The sequence below is a fragment of the Dama dama genome, chromosome 20, assembly GCF_033118175.1.
Source record: "Dama dama isolate Ldn47 chromosome 20, ASM3311817v1, whole genome shotgun sequence".
Taxonomy (NCBI): Eukaryota; Metazoa; Chordata; class Mammalia; order Artiodactyla; family Cervidae; genus Dama; species Dama dama.
Window position 1 is genome coordinate 73,030,945 of NC_083700.1, and position 27,192 is coordinate 73,058,136.

Genomic DNA, 27,192 nt, shown 5'->3' on the forward strand with positions numbered 1-27,192 from the left:
AGAAACAGTGTTATATGGAAAGCCATTCTTTCACTGGATGGAAAATGAATGGTCACACTCACTGAGTTGACTAGTACACCTATGATTCAGGAGAGATTACTGAATTTTCTGTTAGAGAAAGATAATTTGACTCTAACTTCCTATTTTTAACAAGTTATGTTCCTTGTATTTTTCAAAAAATCAAATAGATCTACTGGAAATCACCTGAACTGAGAGAGAAATTTTTATCTTGTGGAAGAGCTCAAACAATATGAGCAGAAACCATTATCTAATTACCTATAAGAAGAAAATTGATTTTGTAAACCTAAGGCTTGGTATTATGTACAGCGTTTTTTTCATATAACAATATAAATTTGTTCAGATTTGAAAAACAGTAAATATAGAAAGAGATGAAATGTACTTCTAAGAGTATGAGAAAAATATTTCATATATGTTACATGCTCATTTTACTCACCTATAACACACATAACACTCGTAACACTCAATATTAAAAATCAAACTAGTGAAAAACACTTGATGGAGTACTATTATCAAATGTTTAACTTTGAAATGAAAACACTGAGGTTTAAGATGTAAGATTAACCATTATCAGTTACAATGAATATACAATGGAGATGCTAGACGACATGGCATAATAAAAACTTACATACCCCAGGCAGCACTTGCAATGCATTATTATCCATCCACAACTCCCTTAAATTTTGTATTTGATCCAGAACTTCAGGCTGGGGGAGAAGTAGGGAGAAAAGAGAGAGGAGAAGAAAGCTAAATTAGTCTTTTCTTATCACAGTAAAAGATGTAATTTATTGGATCTGAAACTTTTATTTGGGAATCCAGTGTTAATCCTTTAAGAAATTCCAAGTTTAACAGATCTCTTCTAGCAAAACTGGTATTCCCTGAGGTAGCCAACCTATAATTGATGTGGAAACCACTAGAACAAGAATAATAAAAGTTAAAATCTATTATTCTCCTTTAACACGCAATAACTATTCTCTGCAATATTTATCAATCTCTGTCTTCTTCACTAGAGTATAATTTTTGGAAGGGCAGAGTAATATTCAGTTTCTAATCCCTGTGTCCTCAGATCCTCACTGTTTGCCATGGTACTTGGTAAATAGTAGGTTTTTATCATAACACCACACACACAAACATCCTCTGCTCCATGATGTAATAATAGTATAGGAGCTTCCCAAGTGGTACAATAATAAAGAATCTGCCTGCCAATGCAGGAGACACCCTGAGTCAGGAAAAGCCCCTGGAGAAGGAAGTGGCAGCCCACTCCAGTATTCTTGCCTGGAAATTTCATGGACAGAGGAGCCTGGTGGGCTACAGTCCATGGAGTTGCAAGGAGTTTGACACAAGTGAGTGAATGAACACACACAGACACACACAATAATAGTATAAGACCCACTCATTTCTTATCTTTTCATTTACTCAACAAAAAATTATTTGTTGAATAATGGGGAGGCCTACAGTGCAAAACATACAATGCAGGATCCACAATTATTCAAAGCTAGTCCCTGCCTTGAAGTAGCTGATGAGCTAATTGGGGAAATAAATGTATATAAATAACAAAAACACAAGGGATCACACGAGAGAAAAGAATAATGTAGAGAAGTTTCTGAGAAAAAAAGAGACAGAATATGATCAAGGGGTAACATACTGTGCATAATAAATACTTTAATTCCAAAATTAGAAGCTGTCTCTAAATTCTATCTCCTGCTGCTGCTGCTGCTGCTAAGTCACTTCAGTCATGTCCGATTCTGTGCGACCCCATAGATGGCAGCCCGCCAGACTACCCCGTTCCTGGGATTCTCCTGGCAAGAACACTGGAGTGGGTTGCCATTTCCTTCTCCAATGCATGAAAGTGAAAAGTGAAAGTAAAGTCTCTCAGTTGTGTCCGACTCTTAGTGACCCCATGGACTACAGCCTACCAGGTTCTGCCATCCATAGGATTTTTCCAGGCAAGGGTACTGGAGTTGGGTGCCATTGCCTATCCTAGGAAGCAGACTATCCAGAGAGTAGGTTGCTATTGCTGCCAGCATCATTTCTTGATTTATAATGACCTCTTCCTGATTTCTTTCCAGAAATTATCTCCCCTGCTCCCACTCTAAGACCACCTGCTTCCCTTCAAGTTGATTCCTTTTTTTTTTTTTTTAACCACTCCAGGGAATTGACAATGGCCTAAACTAATGACTGCATTATATTCACCTGCCCACAGGGTTTGGCTCAAGGATCCATTCAGAGCAGATAAGAAGCAATGATTCTCTGACTGGGTTTTGTCCTTTTTTAGTCACTGAGCTGTATCCGACTCTTTTGCGATCCCAAGGACTGTAGTCTGCCAGGCTGCTCTGTCCATGGAATTCTCCAGGTAAGAATACTGGAGGGTTGCCATTTCCTTTTCCTGGGGATCGTCCTGACCCAGGAATTGAACCCACGTCTCCTGAATTGGCGGGCGGATGTCTTTACCGCTGAGCCACCAGGGAAGACGTCTCTGACTGGGACTTGGGGAAAAGACTCTTGCTCTTGTCTGCTGGATCTGAAACTGGAAGGGTACAGTTCTGGGGGCTTCAGGCATGAGGTAAGAAGGAGAGCCTGTTTGAACTAAAAGATGGATCCTGATGGCATCATTTAAGCTTAGAATTAAGCCACGCCTGTTGTTAGTCACTCAGTTGTGTCTGACTCTTTGTGACTCCATGGACTACAGCCCACCAAGCTCCTTGGTCCATGGAGTTCTCCAGACAAGAATGCTGGAGCGGGTTGTCATTCCCTTCTCCAAGGGATTTTCCTGACCTGGGGATTGATTCCCAGTCTCTTGCATTGCAGGCAGATTCTTTACTGTTCTGAGCCATCACCTTAAGTCAGATTTTTTTTTTTTTTTTTTGTCTCCAACTAAAAAAATTATCACTGAAATAAGATACAACCATAGTTCAGTAAAATTTGAGACCTAATGAGGAAAGCTAGTATATCTGACAGGATATCCAGTGGAAAAGAATGGAATGATATCAATGTTACTACTGGACTATTGATAACTATGGGTCATTACAATACACTTCAGAGACTTCTGGACTACTTTGGAGAAAAGTTTCTGATGCCTTTAGCCTGCAAATGCAATGGAACATGGTGCTATTCCTGAGAGAAGTTTCATTTGTAACAAGGATCAAAATCTAAAGTTTCAACTTGGAAAATAGTTAGGACTACAGGAGGAAGGTGGGGGGTGGATTTTTGTATAGGAAAATATTCCCACTATTGCTTAGCTCATGGGGAACAGGGAGTGAACCATTCTATCGGAAAACTCTGTCTCTGTATCAGTCATATGGCATAACTTTTCTAAGCTCAGGCATCATGCGGACTTTAGGGGAAGAGAAAAAGTTGCATACCTAAATTCAATGCAAGTTTATGGAATGAGACAGAGGCTAGTGTATAAACTTGAAACAATGAGCATTATTCAGGAAGTCTAGCTGTGCTGTGGTAACAAATTAATCCTGAAATCTCAGTGGCTTAACAAACAGGATTACTTACTCTTACTTCATGTTCACTGTGGGTTTCTGCCCCCCACCAACCAGTTTTGTGTTACCACCAAAGCAAGACTTTCGGAAGACTCAAAGAGGGGAGTGAGAGTATGGAAAACTAGCCACTGCCCTTACAGATCTCAGGCTGGAAGTGACACTTAATCACTTCTTCTTATAGCTCATTGTCTAGAACTGTTTATACAGCCTGGACCTAAGTTTAGGGAAGGCTGGGGAATGTGGGAAGAATTCAAGGAATATTGAGTGACTACTAAAAAGAGTCAGACACAACTTAGTGACTAAACAACTGCCCCTGACACACAGTGAAAAAAAAAAGGACAAGAATAAAGATATAGTACTTTCATAATTTAGTTATCCCTTAATTTTATAAGTATTTGTTAAACAGCTTCTAAGTTCAGGTACTTCACTAGAATCGTAATGTGTGCTATGATCTCTGCCTTCAAGGAACGAACCCATGGTCTATTTCTTGAGCAAACATGTAAAGAGCAATTCCATGACATTATGGGAATACAAAGAAGGAGGGGTCTATAATGCTTTAGTATCAAAGGAAACCAGACATGGATTCCTGAAGCTGAGAGGAGAAGGAACTGGTCAGAAGAAAGGAGAGGAGATGAAGCATATTTTAACCAGAATCAGAGTGGTGAGAAACAGCATGATGTATGCAGGGGAACCACAGGCAGTTTGCTTTACTTGATTGTCAAGTTTAAGATGCAGTAACGAGTGAAAGCAGCAGAAAACGAGGCTAACAAAAGAGTGTAGGTTCTGTCAAGGCCTCACCTTTTGTTAGCGAGATAGGAATTTATCTTATGGGTCAAGGAGCATCACTAAAGGTTTTCTAAGAGGAAGTGATATTTTATATTTATCACTCTGCATGCATGCTAAGTCACTTCAGTAGTGTCCGACTCTGTGCAACCCTATGGACAATAGCCCAACAGCCTTCTCTGTCCATGGATTCTCCAGGCAAGAATACTGGAGTGGGTTGCCATACCCTCCTCCAGGGGATCTTCCTGACCCAGGGATCAAACCCATGTCTCTTACATCTTCCACATTGGCAGGCAGGTTCTTTACTACCAGTGCCAACGTCCTTTTTGAAAAAGGAAAAGAAGAAGCCAGAAAAGTTTATTAGGACTAGTAATAAAGAAATAATGAGAAATAAAGAGAAGCTGGATTCAGGAGACCTTTAGAAGATGCATGTCCCCCAGTTACACAGCATATGGTTGACAACTATGGAGGTGCAGAATATGGAGTAGGAGTAGATTTATGAAAGGGATTGGATTTTTTAAAAATTTATTTATTTTTAATTGGAAGGTAATTGCTTTATAATATTGTATTGGTTTCTGCCATATGTCAACACAACTCAGTCACAGGTACACACATATCCCCTTCATCTTGTGTCTCCTTCCCACTTTCCCCTCTGGAACCTCCCTTCAATCTCTTACCCCTCTAGGTTGTCACAGAGCACTTAATTCAGTTTTGATCACAATTAGCTTTAGGTTCCTGTGAAACACAGATGGACACGTCCAGAAATCAGTTGGCTATTAAAATCTGAAGCTTACGGGATAGGTCTGAGCTAAGGATGTTAGGTATTTTGTGGAAATAGAACTCTTGTGGATGAGATCCCTATGGGGCATGTAAAGAGAATCAGAGGTACAGGTGACCGAGGAAGGAACACTGTGGATACTAACAGTTGAGAGTTGAAAACAGGAAGTGTCGCTGGCAAAGCCCATTAAAAATTTTCAAGAAATAAAAGAAGGATCTGGGTAATAAAATAGAACCTTTTCTTCCCCTTTGAACTTCATCTCGATACACTTCTCATGGTGGGTGCCCCCAACAGAAGCCTTGCCCCAGGCACTTGAGAGCAGAGTTTCCTAGTGTGAAATGTCTGTACCAGTTATGTTGAACACCTCGTCTTGGGGCATGTGCAGAGATGCTGCACCAGGCGCTGTGATGTGAAGCCTAAGCAGCACGTCTGTGTTCCCCAGAGCATGTGCTCAGAGTGGGAGCTCCACCTCTTCATTCCCTGATCAGAGAATACAACTTTCCTTTGCTCCTGAGCTGGACTCAGTCTTGTTCTTTTGGCTGGAAGGACACCAGGCAGGAGGACCCTTGCTGGGGTCCAGCTGGAAAGGGTCAGTAACAGAAGGGCAAACTACAGAAGGCAAGAAGAAATGGAGTCCAGGAGAGTAAGGGCTTATTAAAGTCCAAAGAACAGAGTTGTATTAAAATGAGGAAGTGAAGAAGAGCATCATACCCTGGAGAGGCGTCCGGTAAAATAAAAGATGAAGATGGGCACCCAGTTTTGGAAATAGTAACATACTGGTAAACTTAGTGATAGTAATTTCATGAGATAACTATATTACAGTGGGTTGAAGATAAATAATAGGCAAATAAATGGGGACAATACAGATAGAATATTCTTTGTAAAGTCTGGGTGAGATGAGAAGAGAGAAATTGAGGAGCTAGGAAGAAATTGAGGAAGCTGAGGGAAAAAGAGGAAGCTGACAGGAAGATACTAGATGAGGATGGTTCGTACTGGAATCGTCTGAGGGGAATCAAAGAAGAAACTGAGGGGAATCGAAAGAGCTCTATCAAGGATTAACTGTTATTTTAACTTTTGGGGGAGCCAGGTGATAGACTGACAATCTAGGAAAAAACAGAATAAGAGATTTCAGGTTTCCACGAGGGCAGAGAGAAGTGTAGTAGGAGTGAGGGGTTGAGAGACGTAAAAGGATGAAAAGTTAGGATGAGAGAGCAGAGGCTAGGAGATCAAGATTTCTGAAGTTGTTTCAGGCAATGACAAAATTCAAGCTGTAACCCTGGGTATAATGACACCTTGGTGTATGTGGGCAAGGGAGAATGCTGTGGAAACATAAGACCTTGCATGATCTCTAAGGATCTGGGTGACCTTTGGTGGACTACATAGCTTGTTCCCTTGGCTGTGTCAGATAAGGCGGAAGTGAAAGTGTTAGCTGCTCAGTCATGTCAGACTCTTTGCAACCCATGGACTGTAGCCTGTCAGGTTCCTCTGCCCATGGTATTTCCCAGGCAAGAATACTGGAGTGGGTAGTCATTCCCTTCTCCTATAGGTTCTTCCCAACCTGGGGATGGAACCCGGATCTCCTGCATTGCAGGTGGATTCTTTACCATCTGAGCTATCATCAGGTAAAGTAGCAGATAAAATTGACCAATAATACCTCTAAAATCTCTCATGCTGGGTCCTTCTGGGGACTCTAGGCATCTAAGACAACTTGGAGAGGGATTACTGATGCTAACCTATATTTCTACTTTATTTCAAAAGTTCTCATTTAATTAACTTAATAACATAATAAGGTAACAGTAGTCCCACTTTACAGATGAAGACTCCGAAAATCATTTTCTGGGGGAAAATAAGAATAGGTGGGTAAGGGTTGTGTAACTGCAGCTGGAATCATTACTCAGGTCTCCTGGCTCCAATGATGACATCATGTTACAGCTTAAAACTGAAATTCTGAAATAATGAAGAATGCTGGTGACCACATATGCCCAATAAAGAAAGTAAAGCATATGCTGGATTTCTTAAAAACAGATAATGTTTTCATTACTGGATGCTATAATAAAATGTGTCACAGAGGAAATCTCAACAACTTCCTAATAAAAGAAGAGACCAAATATATTTAGCAGATCAATACATAACCTTGCTGAAACAACATAAAGATGCAATGACATCTCATGATCAATAGATAATTTTGAAGTGGATCTTGGAACTAAACTAAATGGCTTACACCCAGCCTGACACATAAATTGCCTTTTATTCATACCACTTGATTTCATTCTCAAAGTCAATTGTTTCCATTAAAAATGAGTGAATTAACTGAAGAATGGCTTGGCATACCTCATGATCATGAAGGTGTTATGAACTGGACACTCACATAAACTCCTTTAATGATTACAAATTAATGTAGTATTTTAGGAAAACATTTTAAAATATGTATCTCATGTTATGAAAATGTTCGCATTGGTTTTGGGGCAGTTATCGTACTGAAATTATCTGAAACATAGAAAAACCTTATTGCAGAAAAATTTTATTATAGGATAATTAATATTATTAAAACCTTAGTCACACTTTAAATAAACAACAGCATAAGAAAGAGATAACCAAATTATGATAAAATCACAAGTTGGTACAGTGTACACAATGAGAATGAATTATCTATATTTTTATGTAAGATATACCTTGCAAATAATATTGAATGAAAAAGCAAGTATGGAAAATTTGTATAACACAAATCGGCATAGATTTTGAAGTGTTACATATTTATAAATACATATACATACAATAAAAATAGTAATATATAGAATAGATGCACACAAAATTAAAAATAGTAATTGTCCTGGAATTGGAGTAGGACTAGGAGGGCGACTTTTACTTGGGGTCTCTTGTTCTTCAGTCACTCAGTCATGTCTGACTCTGTGACCCCATTGACTGCAGTTCGTCAGGTTTTTCTGTCCTTCACTATCTTCCAAAGTTTACTCAAACTCATGTCCGGGAGTCGGTGATAGACAGGGAGGCCTGGCGAGCTGCAGTCCATAGAGTCGCAAAAAGTCAGACACAACTGAGCGACTGAATTGAACTGAACTGAACTGATGTCCATTGAGTCAGTGATGCCATCCAACCATCTCACCACTGCTTCCCCTTCTCCTCCTGCCCTCAATCTTTCCCAGCATCAAGGTCTTTTCCAATGAATTGGTTTTTGGCAAAAGAACCATCAGGTGGTCAAAGTATTAGAGATTTAGCTTCAACATCAGTCCTTCCAATGAATATTCAGGATTGATTTCCTTTAGGATTGACTGGTTTGATCTCCTTGCTGTCTGAAGGACTCTCAAGAGTCTTCTCTCGCACCACAATTCAAAAGCATCAATTCTTTGACTCTCAGCAGTCTTTATGGTCCAACTGCTACATCCATGCACGACTACTGAAAAAACCATAGCTTAGACTATATGGACCTTTGTCAGCAAAGTGATGTCTCTTTTTAACTCACTGTTTAGATTGATCACAGCTTTTCTTTCAAGGAGCAAGCATTTTTTCCTTTTTGCAAGGAGCAAGCATTTTGTGGCTGCAGTCACCATCCACAGTGATTTTGGAGCCCAAGAAAATGAAATCCTTCACTGTTTCCACTTTTTCCCCGATTTTCCATGAAGTAATAGGACCAGTTCAATTCAGTTCAGTTGCTCAGTTGTGTCCAACCCTTTGCAACCCCATGGACTGCAGCATGCCAGGACTCCCTGTCTATCACCAACTCCCAGAGTTTACTCACACTCATGTACATTGAGTCGGTGATGCCATCTAACCATCTCATCCTCCGTCATTCCCTTCTCCTCCTGCCTTCAATCTTTCCCAGCATCAGGGTCTTTTCCAATGAGTCAGTTCTTTGCATCAGGTGGCCAAAGTATTAGAGTTTCAGCATCAGTCCTTTCAATGAATATTCAGGACTGATTTCCTTTAGGATGGACTGGTTGGATCTCCTTGCAGTCCAAGGGACTCTCAAGAGTCTTCTCCAACACCACAGTTCAAAAGCATCAATTCTTTGGTGCTCAGCTTTCTTTATAGTCCAACTCTCACATCCATACATGACTACTGGAAAAACCATAGTCTTGACTAGATGAACCTTTGTTGGCAAAGTAACGTCTCTATTTTTTAATATGCTGTCTAGGTTGGTCATAACTTTCCTTTCAAGGAGTAAGCGTCTTTTAATTTCATGGCTGCAATCACCACCTGCTGTGATTTTGGAGCCCCCCAAAATAAAGTCTGCCACTGTTTCCCCATTTATTTTCTATGAAGTGATGGGACCAGATGCCATGATCTTAGTTTTCTGAATGTTGAGTTTTAAGTCAGCTTTTTCATTCTCCTCCTTCACCCTCATCAGGAGGCTCTTTAGTTCCTCTTTACTTTCTGCCATAAGAGGGGTGTCATCGGCATACTTGAGGTTTTTTATATTTCTCCCATCAATCTTAACTTCAGCTTCTTGGTCTACATTGTTTTATTTCCTTTCCCCCAAATCTAACTCAGATATAAAAAAATAGTTAACAATTGTTCCTTTTAGTTGGCAGTTATTTGATATGTTACTTTGAAATTTTTATATTTTTAAATTTTGTTTCATTTTTTAAAACACTAGAAAAAATATGATAAAATAATAGTTTTTTTTCCTCATAGGTATTTTTTCTGTGTTTTCCAAATCCTATAGTATATTGTTGTTGTTCAGTTGCTAAGTCATGTCTATTTGTGATATAAGCATTAATTTAATAAAAAAATTAGAGAACATTTCAGTGTCTTGTCTTACATTTATACTTACCTACACCACTATAGTATTAAGTGATCTTATTTTTATTAGTTGAAGTGATCTAAGAAAATGGTTACATCAGTTTTAACATAAATAGAACATACGGTTTCCATTACTATAACAAATTCCAAAAACTCCTGTCATGTACATGCAGTTTACTCTGTTCTCTTTATTTGACTACATGTGTTACTTTTATTCCACTAATTTGGATAATAGAGTTTGATTATGTTTATTTATACCTCTATTAAATGTTTTCTTTCAATAAGGCTAAGAGAAATGTTCATTGAAAAATGTAACATCTGACATTTATCTAATTTTGTCAAAATTAAACTAGGGAACTTTAAAATTTAAAAAAGAACTTTGCATTTGAAATGTCTTAAAATTATTGAGACTATCTAGCAGATACTGTAGTAACAAAAAATTGTTATTCTAAGAAATAATGCATAACTGAAAGGCAACATGGAACCTGGTTCAAAATGCTGATAATACACAAGAAAGTGGTTTCTCAAATCAATAAATGTAAAATATCCAATGCAAATTAAAAAAATTATTTTCTCTAACCAAAGTGACCCAATTATGACATTTCATTGAGTTATTTGTTATTACATTCTTTCTAAATTTTGAGATCAATATTTCAAAGTATTATTTATTTATTTTTTACTTTATCATTTTTGCTTGATAATGTCAGAGCTTGCAATTTGCCAAGGAAGCAGGGCTTCCCAGGTGGTTCAAGTAATAAAGAATCCACCTGCCAATGCAGGATCCCTGGGTTGGAAAATGGCAACCCACTTCAGTATGGCAACCTGCTCCATGGGCAGTCCATGGGGTTGCAAAAAGTTGGACACAGCTGAGCATGCATGAGCCTCCAAGGAAACATGACTGCATTTTAAGAAACTTTCCCTCATTTTCCTTCATTTTAAAATTTCACAACACACTTGATGAATCTGCCTTCAATGTAGGAGATCCTGGTTCAATCCCTGGGTCAGGGAGATCCCCTTGAGAATGGAATGGCAACCCACTCCAATATTCTTGCCTGGAGAATTCCATGGACAGAGGAGCCTGGAGGGCTACAGTCCATGGGGTTGCAAAGAATCAGACATATCTGAGCGACTAACACTTTTACTTTAGCTTATTATCAGCTCTATAGTTCTCACAACTGGGAAATCTTTTATTTATGAATTCAGTGATGTACTGTTGAAACTCTTTCTGACACACAAAACTGAATAACTAAAATTGTTCAGCTCTTGATGACAAACCTGCTTGTTCATTCTCTCAATAGTTCTGTCGAACATGCCTTTAGATTGTTTAACTTCTTCAGTTAATTTCTTTGGAGATAAAAAGGTTAGCTCCATATGGTTGAGCATATTTCCAGTTTATGTTAGTTTCATGTTTCTCAATTTTATTTCAGATGCCACTCCTACTAATACATTAATAAATTTTAATGTTTTGGATTCAATTTAACTACTACAGTTAGGTAACATGTAGAAAATATTTTTGTATTTTAGAAATTATTGAATGGATAAAAAATAGGCATTTCTAACAACAATAATAAAAATGCATGGCTGAGAAAATAAGATTAATTTATAATTAATTAAAACATTTTCAGCCATAAACTATTAGGAATATTATACCAAATATATGAGTGTAATATGTTTCATTTAAATATTCAAATCAATATATTAATGGCACACAGGAAGTAATCCACAGATGACATGATGTTGAGAGGGAGACAATCCATTAAATGACTGAATTAGTTTCCAAAATAATCTGAAATATTAGAAGACTCATTAATTCATTTGTTTATAAATATAGTCACTCAATCAAGAAATGTTACCTACCCATGAAAAGGAGGCATTTTATAAAGGTCTCTGGGCTTACAATACAGACTGTTACAGGATTGTTTCTCTATCTTCTTTGTCAATGTCCTGTTCCAAATGCAACATATGTTGGTTGTTCGCCTTTTAAGTTACTAAACATTAAGGGTCTTCAACAAAGCAGAATTTATTCAGAATATTTGGAAACCATTCCATAGGAGAAATGGTTAAAATGCCTCAAACTGTTGGACTGAAGATATAGGTGTTAAAGATTCCCATCTTTGAGGATTATTATAAGGAAGAGGGGCTGGGTTTATCCTCTCTTTATCCCCAGATCAGAACGAGAATCCATGAGGAAAGTTGCAGGAAAGTGGATGTAAGTGAGCATTACACAGGAGTGATTTTTTCCAATTTGATCTGTCTAAAATGAAATAATCTAATTTCCTTTAGGGGATAGTGACTCTTCTCTCAAAGGAGCACTTAGCTCCCTGAGAAGATATAAATAAAAAAGAACAAAACAATAACAACGACAAAGCTCATTTCTATTGATCGCTTGGGACAGTAAGGCACTTTTAAAAATGCTTTTACATAGATTATTCTCCTTGAATCTTCACAGTTATTATTGGACAGGTGGTACTATCATTGGACAAGCAATAACCAGAATGATTAAGAACATGGTTTCAGGAGCTAGACAGAGTCCAGATTCAGGCTTTATCACTTCAGTCAGTTCAGTTCAGTTCAGTACAGTCACTCAGTCATGTCCGACTCTTTGCGACCCCATGAATCACAGCACACCAGGCCTCCCTGTCCATCACCAACTCCCGGAGTCTACCCAAACCCATGTCCATCGAGTCAGTGATGCCATCCAGCCATCTCATCCTCTGTCATCCCCTTCACCTCCTGCCCCCAATCCTCCCCAGCATTAGGGTCTTTTCCAGTGAGTTAGCTCTCCGCATGAGGTGGCTAAAGTATTGGAGTTTCAGCTTCAGCATCAGTCCTTCCCATGAACACCCAGGACTGATCTCCTTTAGGATGGACTGGCTGGATCTCCTTGCATTCCAAGGGACTCTCAAGAGTCTTCTCCAACACCACAGTTCAAAAGCATCAGTTCTTTGGTGCTCAGCTTTCTTCACCGTCCAACTCTCACACCCATACATGACTACTGGAAAAACCATAGCCTTGACTAGACAGACCTTTGTTGGCAAAGTAATGTCTCTGTTTTTAAATATGCTATTTACTTGCTTTCAAATATTTGCTCATGTTCCTCTCCTGCAATATGTAGCAAAAAGTAGTACTCCCCACATAGGGTGATAATGAGGAATAGTTGTGATAAAACATTTCAAATACATAGAACCGTGCCTGGTTCTAAGTGTTAGGGCTCAATGCTCACTTAGTGTTAGCTCTTATTACTATTTACAGACAAGGAAATTTGGGTATAAAAAAGCAAATTACTGTGTCCAGAATTAAATGACTAATATACAGGGAAGGCAAGAGCATAATCTTGAAGTTTTGTAAGATATGATAAATAAGATTCAAAAGGAGATGAGTATTCCACAGAAAAGGTATGGTTTTCAACTACTTGGCTTTAGAATGAAGGTGCCAAAGGAGATTAGATGCTTAAGACAGACTTATTTGATAATTTAGTTTAATAAGTTAATGTAATAGTTTACCTTCATAATTTTACTCAGAAAATGTTATTAAGAGTCTGCTATGCACTGGAGAAAGAGTAGTAAACAAAACAACCACGTCCTCATGAAGATAACATTCTGATGCTTCATGTTTACTAGGCTGGGTCCTACAACATGTTAACAACTGGGCATGGCAAACAATTCTGGTTTCATGACTTCCAATTTAATGCACTACCCATTACCTAGATTGAAAACCTTAATGACCTTGTCTAAGTCTAAATTTAAGGGTGAAAACTGAATAACACATGCATTCTTGTCTCATAACTCAAATTGATTTTCTTGCTCTCTTTCTCCAAAAGACTTCCTCCATCCTCTATCTACAGTGTAGCCAGTAGCCCATTTCCTTATGTCCCCTTTTGCAAGGCCCACATACCTTGACTGTATCAGACAAAATGACTCATCTGACCCTTGCTTACTTCTCAGGCTTATCTTTCACAGTATCCTCAGTTAATGTCAGCCTCAAGGAAAACTCAACTCTGCTGTTCTCAAAGGCATCAAGCTTTAGTTTGCAACTGGTCTTTGCAAATGTTGTTCTTCAAGCCTGTTCACCTGATCCTGACTGGGTTAAGTCCTTCCTTCAATGTTGGTAAGCCTACCGGAGCACTTTGTAAATTACAGTGTGAGCTCTTTGAAGCACGGAATTGAATTTTGTTCACCTCTGCATCTCCAATTCCTTTCATGGTAATCTGTGCAAGGTAGTACTTCAGAAAGGAGTATATCAAGGCTGTATATTTCACCCTGCTTATTTAACTTACATACAGAGTACATCATGCAAAATGCCAGGCTGGATGAATCACAAGTAGGAATCAAGATTGCTGGGAGAAATATCAACACAGGAGAAATATCAAGAATCTTAGATATGCAGATGATACCACCCTTTGGCAGAGAGCAAAGAGGAACTAAAGAGCCTGTTGATGAAGGTTGAAAGAGGAGAGTGGAAAAGCTTGCTTAAAACTCAACATTAAAAAAACTAAGATCATGGCATCTTGTCCCATTACTTCATGGAAAATAGATGGGGAAAAATGGAAACAGTGGCAGATTTTATTTTCTTGGGCTCCAAAATCATTGTGGATGGTGACTGCAGCCATGAAACTAAAAGATGCTTGCTCCTTGGTAGAAAAGCTATGAGAAACCTAGACTGCATATTAAAAGGCAGAGACATCACTTTGTCAACACAGGTCCATAAAATCAAAGCTATGGTTTTTCCAGTAGTCATGTATGGATGTGACAGTTGGACCATAAAGAAAGCTGAGCTCCAAAGAATTGATGCTTTTGAGCTGTGGTGTTGGAGAAGACTCCTAAGAGTCCCTTGGTCAGCAGGGAGATCAAACCAGTCAATCCTAAAGGAAACCAACCCTGAATATTCATTGAAAGGACTGATGCTGCAACAGAAACTCCAATACTTAGTTCACCTGATGCGAAGAGCTAACTCATTGGAAAAGACCCTGATGCTGGGAAAGATTGAAGGCAGGAGGAGAAGAGGACATCAGAGGCTGAGGTGGCTGGATGGCATCACTGACTCAACGGACATGCATTTTAACAACCTCTGGGAGATGGTGGAGGACAGGGAAGCCTGGCATGCTGTAGTCCATGGGGTTGCACAGAGTCGGACATGACTTAGTTACTGAACAACAACAACTTTCTATGCTTCTAGTTCACTTATTCCAACACCCTAGAACTCCCTAACAGCAGGAATTGATAGATCACAGATATTCTAAATTTAACCATTATTTGTCTATGTTTCCTTATCATGCTGAGATTCATGATAAATGTTCCATCATTATAAACAGTTTCTTCTCACAAACATCACTTGGCAAATATGTCCTCTTTCCTTTTGTCACATTTAGCTAAATGAACTTACTGTTCATTGCATCCAACTTTCTGCTTTTTCTGCTACTGTACCAAGATTAGTTGAAAATCATACTTTATTTGATTGGTTTTACTTTAACTCCATGACAAGTACCTGAAATGTGGATCACATACTGACAGGCGACCCTATTTCTTTTCACTGAGAAGTTACTTTTCATCTCTCTGAAACTATTTCATAGTTCTTCAATCTTATATCCTTCTCATACCCCAGCTCATAACACCCTGTTGTTCTCTGAAACAAATGAACAAGCAAACACGTGATCTGACGTGAATTTATTCCAAAAATGAAGCTTTTGTTTCAGGCCTCCCCCCTTCCCCTCACATAGTTAGAAAAATTTGCAAAGGAATATATTTAAAAAACAATTAGCCAAGATTACTGTCATTTGCTACATAGATTTTCCCTCCATCATACTTCCTAGGGTGTAACATGGCACAACTGGGCTTGGATTTAGTTGAAGTTAAGTTGGAGATACCTTTACTTTGGATTTAGTGCAATATGTTTCTGTGTTTTGTAGTCATCTCTGGAGTTTTCTTTCACTAAGCACCTCTGGCTCTTCCAAATTTGTGACTCCTTTTGTCCATGTGTGCTCTGGATTATATATCTCTTCCACTTTTTTTTTTTTTTGTCTTCCAGGGATCTAGGCCTAGAGTAATCTTTTTTCCCTCCTACACAACATGAATTTTTCTGTCTCTACTAGGTGACTTCCAGCAGCATTCAAACATGCTTTAGTTTGTCTCATCATTTAAAAAAAAAAAAAAATACTATTTTCATTGCCTCTGTGGTCTCTTCCATCTATTTTCTATTTGTTTGCTTTTCTTCAGAGAGACACTTTAGAAAAAGTTTGGCTATTCTTTTTACCTTTGCTTTCTTATCTCCCATTTACCCTTGAAGCCACTGTGGTGTGTTGCTGAAAATTGCTCTTGTGCCAATCATCATGAGCTGCATTTTGGGACTGGGGTCCCTAAATTACAGCTACATTATTCTGACTTTGTATTTAGCTACTAAAGTCAGAAAATAAAGGATAAGTAGAAAATCAGGGAAGAAAAACAACATTAAATGTAGAAATGAAAAACTTGTATTAAAGGGACAATTGATTAAAGAAAATTTTATAGTTGTAAAGTATTTTCAAGATACATAAAAAATTTGCAATTGCCAATGCAGTTTAAAATTCCAGAATAGTTGGATGATATTTGAGTGTTCATTAATAGAAATTGTAATTACGGTAAACTATATAATTTCTATGTTATACCTATGTCCTCTATCTCTTATTAATGTTTGAAATGCTGAAAATATGAACATATACTTTAGACATCATATTTAATAACTCATATACTCCTATGAGATAATCTATGAAAATATCTAAAATTGTTTTCTTTCTTCTGTATCACATAAATATTTTCTTCCAATATAGTTGTTTCACTGAATGAAAAACAAATCTGAATCACTATTTTTTATTTATCACTGTTAGTGAACTCCCCAATGTGAATTAATTCACAAGCAGTGAGAAAGAAATGTTTTTAATGAAACTGCTAAGATGTACATAAGAATTGATGTGTAACATTAGTCTTATTTTATATAGATACTGGGAAAATTCTTTATATATTACTATTTGATGATAACATTATTGGATTTTACTTATTTAATACCATGAAAGTTAGTTTATTTGGCAAACCAATAACCTGAAATCTGTTTACACTGTTAGTTCCATACTTGTTATTGTGAGCTTCTGATGCAGGGCTTACATCTCTGAATTCCTAACACTTATTATCCTTGCTCCAAACACTTATAATAGCAGTGTGCTTGTTGCATAAATATCAGCAATGACCTTGTATATAATTAGTTTTCTATTAACTTTTATAAAGTCCAATTACTTGAACAGAAAATAACAGATAAATTATGTCACCAGTTTGCTAAACAGTAAGAAATGCATCAAATAAGAAACTGGATTGTCAAGTATGTATGCATATCTTTTCTGCCCAAAAGCCAGTAAGTGATAAGTCAGATCATTATTTTTACATCTCTTGAAGTGAGAACCTATATTAAAAACTAAATTCTTCCATGTGAAGATCCTTTTGTTAAGTGTTTCATAGCCAGAGTAGCTCATTAGAGGTAGGCAAGAAGAGTCAAGAAAATACCCATTCACAGATGGGTTACAAGGTTATCCTGATTTCAAGTTGTAGCAACTATGAAATGTTAAAAGTGAGTTATCACCATTATATCCTTACCACTTAGGTTTCTGCTTAATAAATATTTGTTAAATTAAAAAAGAAAAAAACTGTTACCTATCAGTAGAAGTGAGAGAGTAAATTCCTAGGCAAGTTGATAAGAAATCCGAGAGTCCCCAAGGAGAGAGGGGTCTGGGGTTCTCAAGGAGGCGGAAAGGAAAAACTTTTTCTTTTCTTCTCTACATTCCTTAGTCTTAGTCACATAAAATGGTTTTTTTTTCTTTAAGCCCAGAACTGATGATTACATAGCTCAGCTTAAACTCTGTACTAGGGATTATATAACAACAATGTCTCCTGCTTGAGGACAGGTTCTCCTTCCTGAAAACCTTCTGGCTAATCCTGTTATCTTAAAATGTAAATTATGGGAGTGGGTCTAGTAAGATCTTTACAATCTTAAGGTATTCTTTTGATTTATTGTAATGACTAATTTAAAAAAGTATATAACTCCCTTGCTAAAAACTAGTGAGGGGGGCACTCTCCAACCCCCTCCTGATGTCTGTGTCGGAAGCTTTCTCTGTCCCTTTCATACTTTAATAAAACTCTGCTACACAAAAGCTCTAGAGTGATCAAGCCTGGTCCCTGTTCCTGAAGTTAATCCGACACCTTTCACCGTAAGCTATCATTTTGGGGGCTCGTCCGGGATCTTTAGGACAAGGTAATACCACTCAGAGCTCTAGCCTCTCTGCTTTCTCAGTACACACATTTTCGGCTTTACTTTATTAACTCTACAATGTGCTTGTGTGAATGAATGACACGCCCTGCGTGAAGCAAGTGAGGAGCCTTGCTCTGTGTTTTCGAGGTGCTTTACAACGACTGAGTTCATTTCAGTTGCTCAATCGTGTCTGACTCTTTGTGACCCCATGGAATGCAGCATGCCAGGCCTCCCCTGTCCATCACCAACTCCTGGAGTTTACTCAAACTCATGTCCATTGAGTCGGTGATGCCATCCAACCATCTCATACTGTGTCGTTCCCTTCTCCTTCCGCCTTCAATCTTTCCCAGTATCAGGGTCTTTTCTAGTGAGTCAGTTCTTCTCAATAAGTGGTCAAAGTATTGGAGTTTCAGCATCAGTCCTTCCAATGAATATTCAGGACTGACTTCCTTTAGGATGGACGGGTTGGATCTCCTTGCTGTCTAAGGGACTCTCAAGAGTCTTCTCCAACACCACAGTTCAAAAGGATCAACTCTTCGGCACTCAACTTTCTTCATAGTCCAACTCACACATCCATACATGATTACTGGAAAAACCATATCTTTGACTAGATGGACCTTTCTTGGCAAAGTAATGTCTCTGCTTTTTAATATGCTGTCTAGGTTGGTTATAACTTTTCTTTCAAGGAGCAAGTGTCTCTTAATTTCATGGCTGCAGTCACATCTGCAGTGTTTTTGGGGCCCCCCAAAATAGACTCTGTTACTGTTTCCACTGTTTTCCCATCTATTTGCCATGAAGTGATGGGACCAGATGCCATGATATTAGTTTTCTGAATGTTGAGCTTTAAGCCAACCTTTTCATTCTCCTCTTTCACTTTCGTCAAGAGGCTCTTTAGTTCTTCTTCACTTTCTGCCATAAGGGTGGTGTCATCTGCATATCTGAGGTTATTGATATTTCTCCTGGTAACCTTGGTTCTAGATTGTGCTTCATCCAGACCAGTGTTTCTCATGATGCACTTGCATATAAGTTAAATAAGCAGGGTGATGATATACAGCCTTGATGTATTCCTTTTCCTATTTGGAACCAGTCTGTTGTTCCATGTCTAGTTTTAACTGGTGCTTCTTGACCTGCATACAGATTTCTCAGGAGGCAGTTCAGGTGGTCTGATATTCCCATCTCTTTCAGAATTTTCCACAGTTTGTTGTGATCCACAGTCGAAGGCATTGGCACAGTCAATAAAACAGAAATAGATGTTTTTCTGGAACTCTCTTGCTTTTTCAATGATCCGGATGTTGGCAATTTGATCTCTGGTTTCTCTGCCTTTTCTAAATCCAGCTTGGACATCTGGAAGTTCACAGTTCACATACTGTTGAAGCCTGGCTTGGAGAATTTTGAGCATTACTTTGCTAGCGTGTGAGATGAGTGCAATTGTGCAGTAGTTTGAACATTCTTTGGCATTGCCTTTCTTTTGGATTGGAATGAAAACTGACTTTTCCAGTCCTGTAGCCACTGCTGAGTTTTCCAAATTTGCTGGCATATTGAGTGCAGTGCTTTCATAGCATCATCTTTTAGTATTTGAAAAAGCTCAACTGGAATTCCATCACTTCCACTAGCTTTGTTCATAGTGATGCTTCCTAAAGCCCACTTGACTTCGCATTTCAGGATGTCTGAATCCTGAAATGACTGAAGGCAGCCCCAAAAGGGGAGCCTTGTCATAGGTTTATGCTGACCTGCCAATGCCAAGAGACACCCAACATCCCTGCAAGGGGAGTGGCCAGAGATGGGCAAAGTATGTGGACTGAAGTTTTTTCTCGGTCACCTTTTCCTGGTCTTTTTGACCATTTCATAATTGTATGGGAAATTAGAGCTATTAAGATAATCGGTCGGATTATAGACTTTCAGTGGACTTGTGATTCATGTCGTTACTATGTACTTTTACTTAGACTCCAAGCTTGGAGTCATGGGAACCCAGACTTGCTAGGAACTTGTTTAGGAACTAAGTGGAACTAATGAGTCCTTGTAGTTGTGCCTCCAAACTGTATGGATGGAAATGCTGCTAGGGAGCATGAGGTTTCTAAGAACATAGGTCAGGAGTCCCAGTTTGGTAGTGCAGTGGGCTTTTCCTTTAGTAGTACTATCTCTTAGCAGACTAGGTGAAGCTCTCCAGTGGCTTACTGATGTGGCAATGATTCATCGCTTCTACTGTGGTCAGGACTGTACTCAGGAATGTGAACGGGCTCACGTAAGATGGATACTTCCCATATTAGTACTAGCTTGGGAAACATTCTGGGAAACTACTCTGGCAAGTCAAACAAATATTTTAATGGTGAGGAACTGGACATTAATTTCAGATGCCATCAGGTCTACCCCTGGTGCAACTCCACCTCACCTTGGTGATAGAACCAGGGGGGATGAGTAAGACATCTGCATCAGTAAGGGACAGACTAAGTCTGATCAGGGAAGGAAAACTTCAGTGGAGAGTCTGTCTACACCCCCATTTAGAGCAGGGAAAGACCCTTCCAGCAGAAAAAAGCCATGGCTATGGATGCCGCTTTTTTCTCTCTTACAGATGGGAGCTAGCAGTTCCAGAACCACTTCTTTAAAATGTATTTTAAAAAAACTGGGACAAGTTTGATCCCCAGAGTTTAAAAAAGACACACCTGATCTTCTGTGATACCGAATGGCCATGGTATCCTTTGGAAGATGGGGAACACTGGCCAGTTGAAGGGTCTCAATTATAATACAGTTTTACAACTAGATAGTTCTATAGAAAACAAGAGAAATGGGTAGAAGTGTCATATGTGTTGCTCTTTATCTTTCTGTGAGACATGCCAGGCTTATGTCCTAAAGGTGCAGATTTGGGTGTGAAACCTTCAGCAGCCTCCTGCTCTCTTACTTTGCCCCTGTATCTGAGGGTCCCAACTAAACAATCTAAGAGTCAGGGCACCATTCCAGGAGGGGTTGCCTCTGTCTCAGTAGAAATTCAAACAGTACCAGTTGTGGTCAAGACAATTGAGAGGATCCAAAAAGTATATAGAAGACTTTACAGGACTAACTTTACTTTATAAGCTTACTTGGAAAGATATAATCTATGTCTTGGGACAGACACTGACTCCTGACTTGAGAACTCGAGTTTTGGGGGAAGCTACTACTTTTGGAGATGAATGGCTTGAACATGAGACGAGGGATAAGAGGGAACACAAAATAGTCCTCCTCCCTACTGGGAGCCAAGTAGTTCCTGAGACAGAGTCAGACTGGGACTATAACATGGCTAAAAGAAGGTGGGATCAGAACCACTTTGCCAGACGTATTCTTGAGGGACTCAAGCAAGTGCACACTAAGATTTTAAACTATGCTAAGCTGGCTGACATAGGACAGGGAGAGAAGAAAACTCCTGATAAATTCCTAGATAGACTACAAGAGGCTCTCCGCAAGTTTACCGGCATTGTTCCCAAAAGTACAGAGGAAGGAATGATCTTAAAGACAGATTTCTCACTCAATCAGCTCCAGATATCTGCTATAAGTTATGAAAACAGGCATTTTTTTTTCATTTGTTTATATTCCCTTAATTATTTTTATTATATTTTCTTCAATGGACTTTTTATTTTTTATTTATTTATTTATTTTTTATGTCTCTGGATATCTTTCTGTGTCTCCTGGTTTTTTTTTTTTTTTTTCATTTATTTTTATTAGTTGGAGCCTAATTACTTCACGACATTGCAGTGGGTTTTGTCCTACTTTGACATGAATCAGCCATGGAGTTACATGTGTTCTCCATCCCGATCCCCCCTCCCACCTCCCTCTCCACCCGATTCCTCTGGGTCTTCCCAGTGCACCAGGCCCCAGCACTTGTCTCATGCATCCCACCTGGGCTGGTGATCTGTTTCCCTATAGATAATTTGGACCAAGTCAGTCTTTAAAAAACTGTTACAACTGGCTCAGATGGTGTATCATGGTAAAGAATATGAGGAGGAAATTAGGAGGAAAAAAAAAAAAAAAACTGGCAAAAGACTGAAGCCCCAACAATGGCTGTTAGATCCACTCTGAAACAGCCTGAGGATAAGTGCCCAGAGGAACCCAGGTGAAAAGGGCTGGGCTTGTTGTTACTGTGGAAAGGAGAGGCATCTCAAGCGGGATTGCCCTCAGGCATCTAAGCTGCCTCTGGCTCCATATCCGGTCTGTAAACTGACCACACCTGAGGAGAGACTGCCCTCTGAGGCGTAGGCCCCAGGGGTTGGACTCTCAAGGCAATCGGTACTGAAAGTGTCTGGGGGACCCCAAACAAGTTCCCATCCTAATTACACCTGTGGAACCCTGGTTATTAATAACTGTGGGAGGGGGGCAATCAGTCAATTTTCTTTTGGATACTGGGGCAATGTTCTCTGTGCTTGCTGAAGCCCCTGGTCTGCTTTCTTCCCGATCCACTACTGTAATGGGATTATCAAGATGTGCCAAATGTTATTATTTCAGTCATCCTTTAATCCGCAACTGGGACTCTGTGCTGTTTTCTCAGGAGTTTCTGATTGTGCTGGAGTCTCCCTCACCCCTTCTAGGGACGGATATACTGAACAAGGTCCAGGCCTCTGTTTTCATAAATATGGAATCTGCTCTTTTAATTGAACAAAATGTAAATCCTAGAGGGTGGACTGATGGAAAAACTGTGGGTTGAGCACAAAATGCTGGTCCTGTTGTTATCAAGCTCAAAGATCCTCACCTATTTTTACATCAAAAGCAGTATCCACTAAAGCCTGAGGTTAAGGAATGGGCAAAACCTTACTGCACTGTCTTCTTTTTTATTTATTTATTTTTTCAGTGGGTTTTGTCATACATTGACATGAATCAGCAATAGATTTACACGTATTCCCCATCCCGATCCCCCCTCCCACCTCCCTCTCCACCCGATTCCTCTGGGTCTTCCCAGTGCACCAGGCCCGAGCACTTGTCTCATGCATCCCACCTGGGCTGGTGATCTGTTTCACCATAGATAATATACATGCTGTTCTCTCGAAACATCCCACCCTCACCTTCTCCCACAGAGTTCAAAAGTCTGTTCTGTACTTCTGTGTCTCTTTTTCTGCTTTGCATATAGGGTTGTCGTTACCATCTTTCTAAATTCCATATATATGTGTTAGTATGCTGTAATGTTCTTTATCTTTCTGGCTTACTTCACTCTGTATAATGGGCTCCAGTTTCATCCATCTCATTAGAACTGGTTCAAATGAATTCTTTTTAATGGCTGAGTAATATTCCATGGTGTATATGTACCACAGCTTCCTTATCCATTCGTCTGCTGATGGGCATCTAGGTTGCTTCCATGTCCTGGCTATTATAAACAGTGCTGCGATGAACATTGGGGTGCACATGTCTCTTTCAGATCTGGTTTCCTCAGTGTGTATGCCCAGGAGTGGGATTGCTGGGTCATATGGCAGTTCTATTTCCAGTTTTTTAAGAAATCTCCACACTGTTTTCCATAGCGGCTGTACTAGTTTGCATTCCCACCAACAGTGTAAGAGGGTTCCCTTTTTTCCACACCCTCTCCAGCATTTATTGCTTGTAGACTTTTGGATAGCAGCCATCCTGACTGGCGTGTAATGTACCTCATTGTGGTTTTGATTTGCATTTCTCTGATAATGAGTGATGTTGAGCATCTTTTCATGTGTTTGTTAGCCATCTGTATGTCTTCTTTGGAGAAATGTCTGTTTAGTTCTTTGGCCCATTTTTTGATTGGGTCATTTATTTTTCTGGGATTGAGCTGCAGGAGTTGCTTGTATATTTTTGAGATTAATCCTTTGTCTGTTTCTTCATTTGCTATTATTTTCTCCCAATCTGAGGGCTGTCTTTTCACCTTATTTATAGTTTCCTTTGTTTGCACTGTCTTCTTATGATGTAAGTGGGATCTTAAACTCTAAAGTGCAGAGCAACAATGCTCTGTCTTAAAGCTACTGACTCAAGGGGTGTCAAAAGTTCTAGGAATAGAATATCACTTACACTGTTTCTAGAGACGCCAATCTTCAGGAAAGGTTGAAAAGGCTAATGCCATTATTAAAAGACATCCACGTAAGCTACCTCAGGAAACACAAGACAGTTGGCTTAAAGTTGTACCCATGGCATTAATGAGTGTTTAAACTGCCCTTAAGAAGAAGGGACCGTCTCTACAACAGACTGTTTTTGTGCACAGATATTGTCATAGATCCTAAAACCCTACAATTAACTATGTGATTCAGCTTTCAGCCTTTTCAACAGACATTACTGGGAGGTTAACTCCTGACTTAGCTTTTGTGTCAATCAAGCTGGTGTTTGAGCCAGGAACTGAGAAGGGCCTGAGAATCTAGGTGAGCTTACTTCTGCTGACTCCAAAAATCCTGAGTCTGCCTTTGACCCTCAAGACCATGACTTCCTGTCCTCGACTTACTCCTATGTTGCATTCCACAATCAGTCTAATTGCTGGGTCTGTGGAGCACTCCTCTCCTCAATTGAAGACTTCCCATGGGGGGTTTCTCTGCTTAAAGGAAAGGACTTTCTTCAATTCTGTGATGATATCTAGCAACCCTAAAATGGACTGGTGCAACACTTTGTACATGGACTATGGACATAATGTGACTTTTAATTTTGATTATACATTGCCTTGGTTTAATGACTATTTTGTCTGCCATCTGTAACTGTGTAACTGGATTTGTTTCTAGCCGTTTGAAAGCTTTTAAGTTACAAATGGTTGTCCAGGCTCCTATGAGTGCCACAGCCTCCTCCAGCTATTACTTGGGGCCCCTGGACCAGAGACCCTCAATATGAGGGTTAGGAGAATATTTTGCCTCAACAATTTAGGGACAGCGTCCCATCACAGCAGGAAGTAGTTATGAGATGAAAACAATGCCCCTTTCCCTTGGCAACATAATTTTAAAATAAAAGGGGGGAATGAGAGAGTCAATTCCTAGGCAAGTTGATAAGAAATCCATGGGTCCCCAAGCAGAAAAGGGTCTGGGGTTCTCGAGGAGGAGATAGGGGTCTGGAATTCTCAAGGAGGAGGAAAGGACAAACTTTTTTTTTTTTTTTCTTCTCTACATTCCTTAGTCTTAGTCACATAAAATGTTTTTTTTTTTTTTTTTCTTTAAGCCCACTGATGATTACACAACAAACAACTCAGTTTAAACTCTGTACTAGGGATTGTATAACAACAATGTCTCCTGCTTGAGGACAGTTTCTCCTTCCTGAAAACTTTCTTGCTAATCCTGTTATCTTAAAATGTAAATTATGGGAGTGGGTCTAGTAAGATCTTTACAACCTTGAGACATTCTTTTGACTTATTGTAATAACTAATTAAAAAAGTATATAACTCCCTTGCTAACACTAGCGAAGGGGGCACTCTCTGTCCTCCTGATGTCTATGTCAGAAGCTTTCTCTGTCCCTTTTTACACTTTAATAAAACTCTGCTACACAAAAGCTCTTGAGTGATCAAGCCTGGTCCCTGATCCTGAAATTATATCTTCTTTGGAGATCACAAATCTGACATTATTCACAGGAAGCTCTTCAGTGAAGTAAAGTAGGATAAGTATAAGTGTTTCCATTTCTCTAATGGGAAAACTAAAGTGCCACAAGGTTAAATCTATTTATTTGTGAATATTCTAACTGGCCACTTCTGGAAATTTAACAAGTACTTTCTGAGCACTACCCTCATGTTCAGTTCTCTGTTATGGGATTTAGGTGCATGTGCACATGGGAGAGGGAAAATGCCAGAGGATCCTAATATGATTTTAACATTTCATTGTTTCCATATTTGCTTTAAGACACTTTAAAAGTCTTGGTTTTATTTTTCTCTGCACAAATTCTATCATGTGACCTATACCAATAAATTATATATATATTTTTAATAGTTTCATAATATAATTGAATGAGTCGTTCACTAGGGTGCATTAATCTGTCAATAGAGTTCTACATCAGTACACCCAAATTATTCTTATGGTTCTGTGTTGATTCCTTTATTAACCCCCATTTGAGGGCTAATTGCTGCTATGTGCATAGTTTAGTAAAATTATAATATTTATTGGGGCAATCTATACAAGGGTCAAAGTTATGTAATTTGAAATTACATGCTCAATTGTTTTGCTTGTCACTGTAAAAATTTTGGTATGTTTTATCAGACAAATTTTTCTATTACAAAGGAGCAATGAATTTTGAGGTTATAACTCAAATCAATTTATATTGTACCAACATTAAGCAAGAAACTTTCTTATCTATATAATCTAGCCTACTATTTGCAATTCTGTAACTCCCTGAGTTGTCCTCACATACTTACACCTTACTTACCCAGCCTTCTACCCTCACTTTTGTGACTCCGTCTCAATCTATGTTGCAGTCACTCCTCATGCTCCATTCTACTCCTTCTGCCTAAAATGCTTTTCCCTCTTTTCTTTGCCTGGCTAATTTCCAGTCATCCCTTAGATTTCAGCTCAAGATTGCTCCTTGAGAAAAGTGTTTGTATGGCCACACTCCATTAGGTGATCCTCAACACTTGTAATGGCTGGAATTTTACATTTCTGAGTGCGCTAGATTAATATTTGCTTTCCTCGTTACATTATCAACTTCACCAGGGAGGAACTATCTCTCTTTTCACTTTATTGTGGATACTGGGAGTCTGACACAGTGCTCAATAAATGTATTCATCCACCACATTTTCTTCACCACTTAACATACTTCAAGCATTGTGCTTAGTGTGGGGGATATGACAGAGAATAAAACAAAGCCACAGAGCGACATTCATTCATCCAAGAGTTATTGCATAAAAGGATGAATAACGACTTGTTGATACTAATTATTCCACGTCAACCTTTCTTCCATGTAAGAATGAACCTCTGTTTCATGCACATGCTTCACCATTAACATTTTCTGTGCAGTGCTTTGCAAGTAGTAGATTGCTAATAACCATTTGCCAGCTTGATGAGTAAACTAATGTCCCATTGGATTAATTACGATGTATAGGTTAATGTTGGCTATGTCACAGGAACAAAGGACTACATTTTAACTGCAAATTCATTATCCTTTTTGTAACAGGTTATTCTTTTCATGTGTGAACATAATTATTTTTAATAATTTTTAATAATA

At 38.9% G+C, this 27,192-nt stretch overlaps 1 protein-coding gene across 1 annotated transcript in view; it reads right to left on the bottom strand.

The window, feature by feature from the left end:
- Positions 1-27,192, bottom strand: part of LRRC7 (leucine rich repeat containing 7) — a 577,944-nt gene that overhangs the window by 148,111 nt on the left and 402,641 nt on the right. The window contains exon 9 of the mRNA XM_061121637.1: positions 651-725. Coding sequence (XP_060977620.1) covers positions 651-725 — 75 coding nt within the window. The remainder of the gene's footprint in view (positions 1-650; positions 726-27,192) is intronic.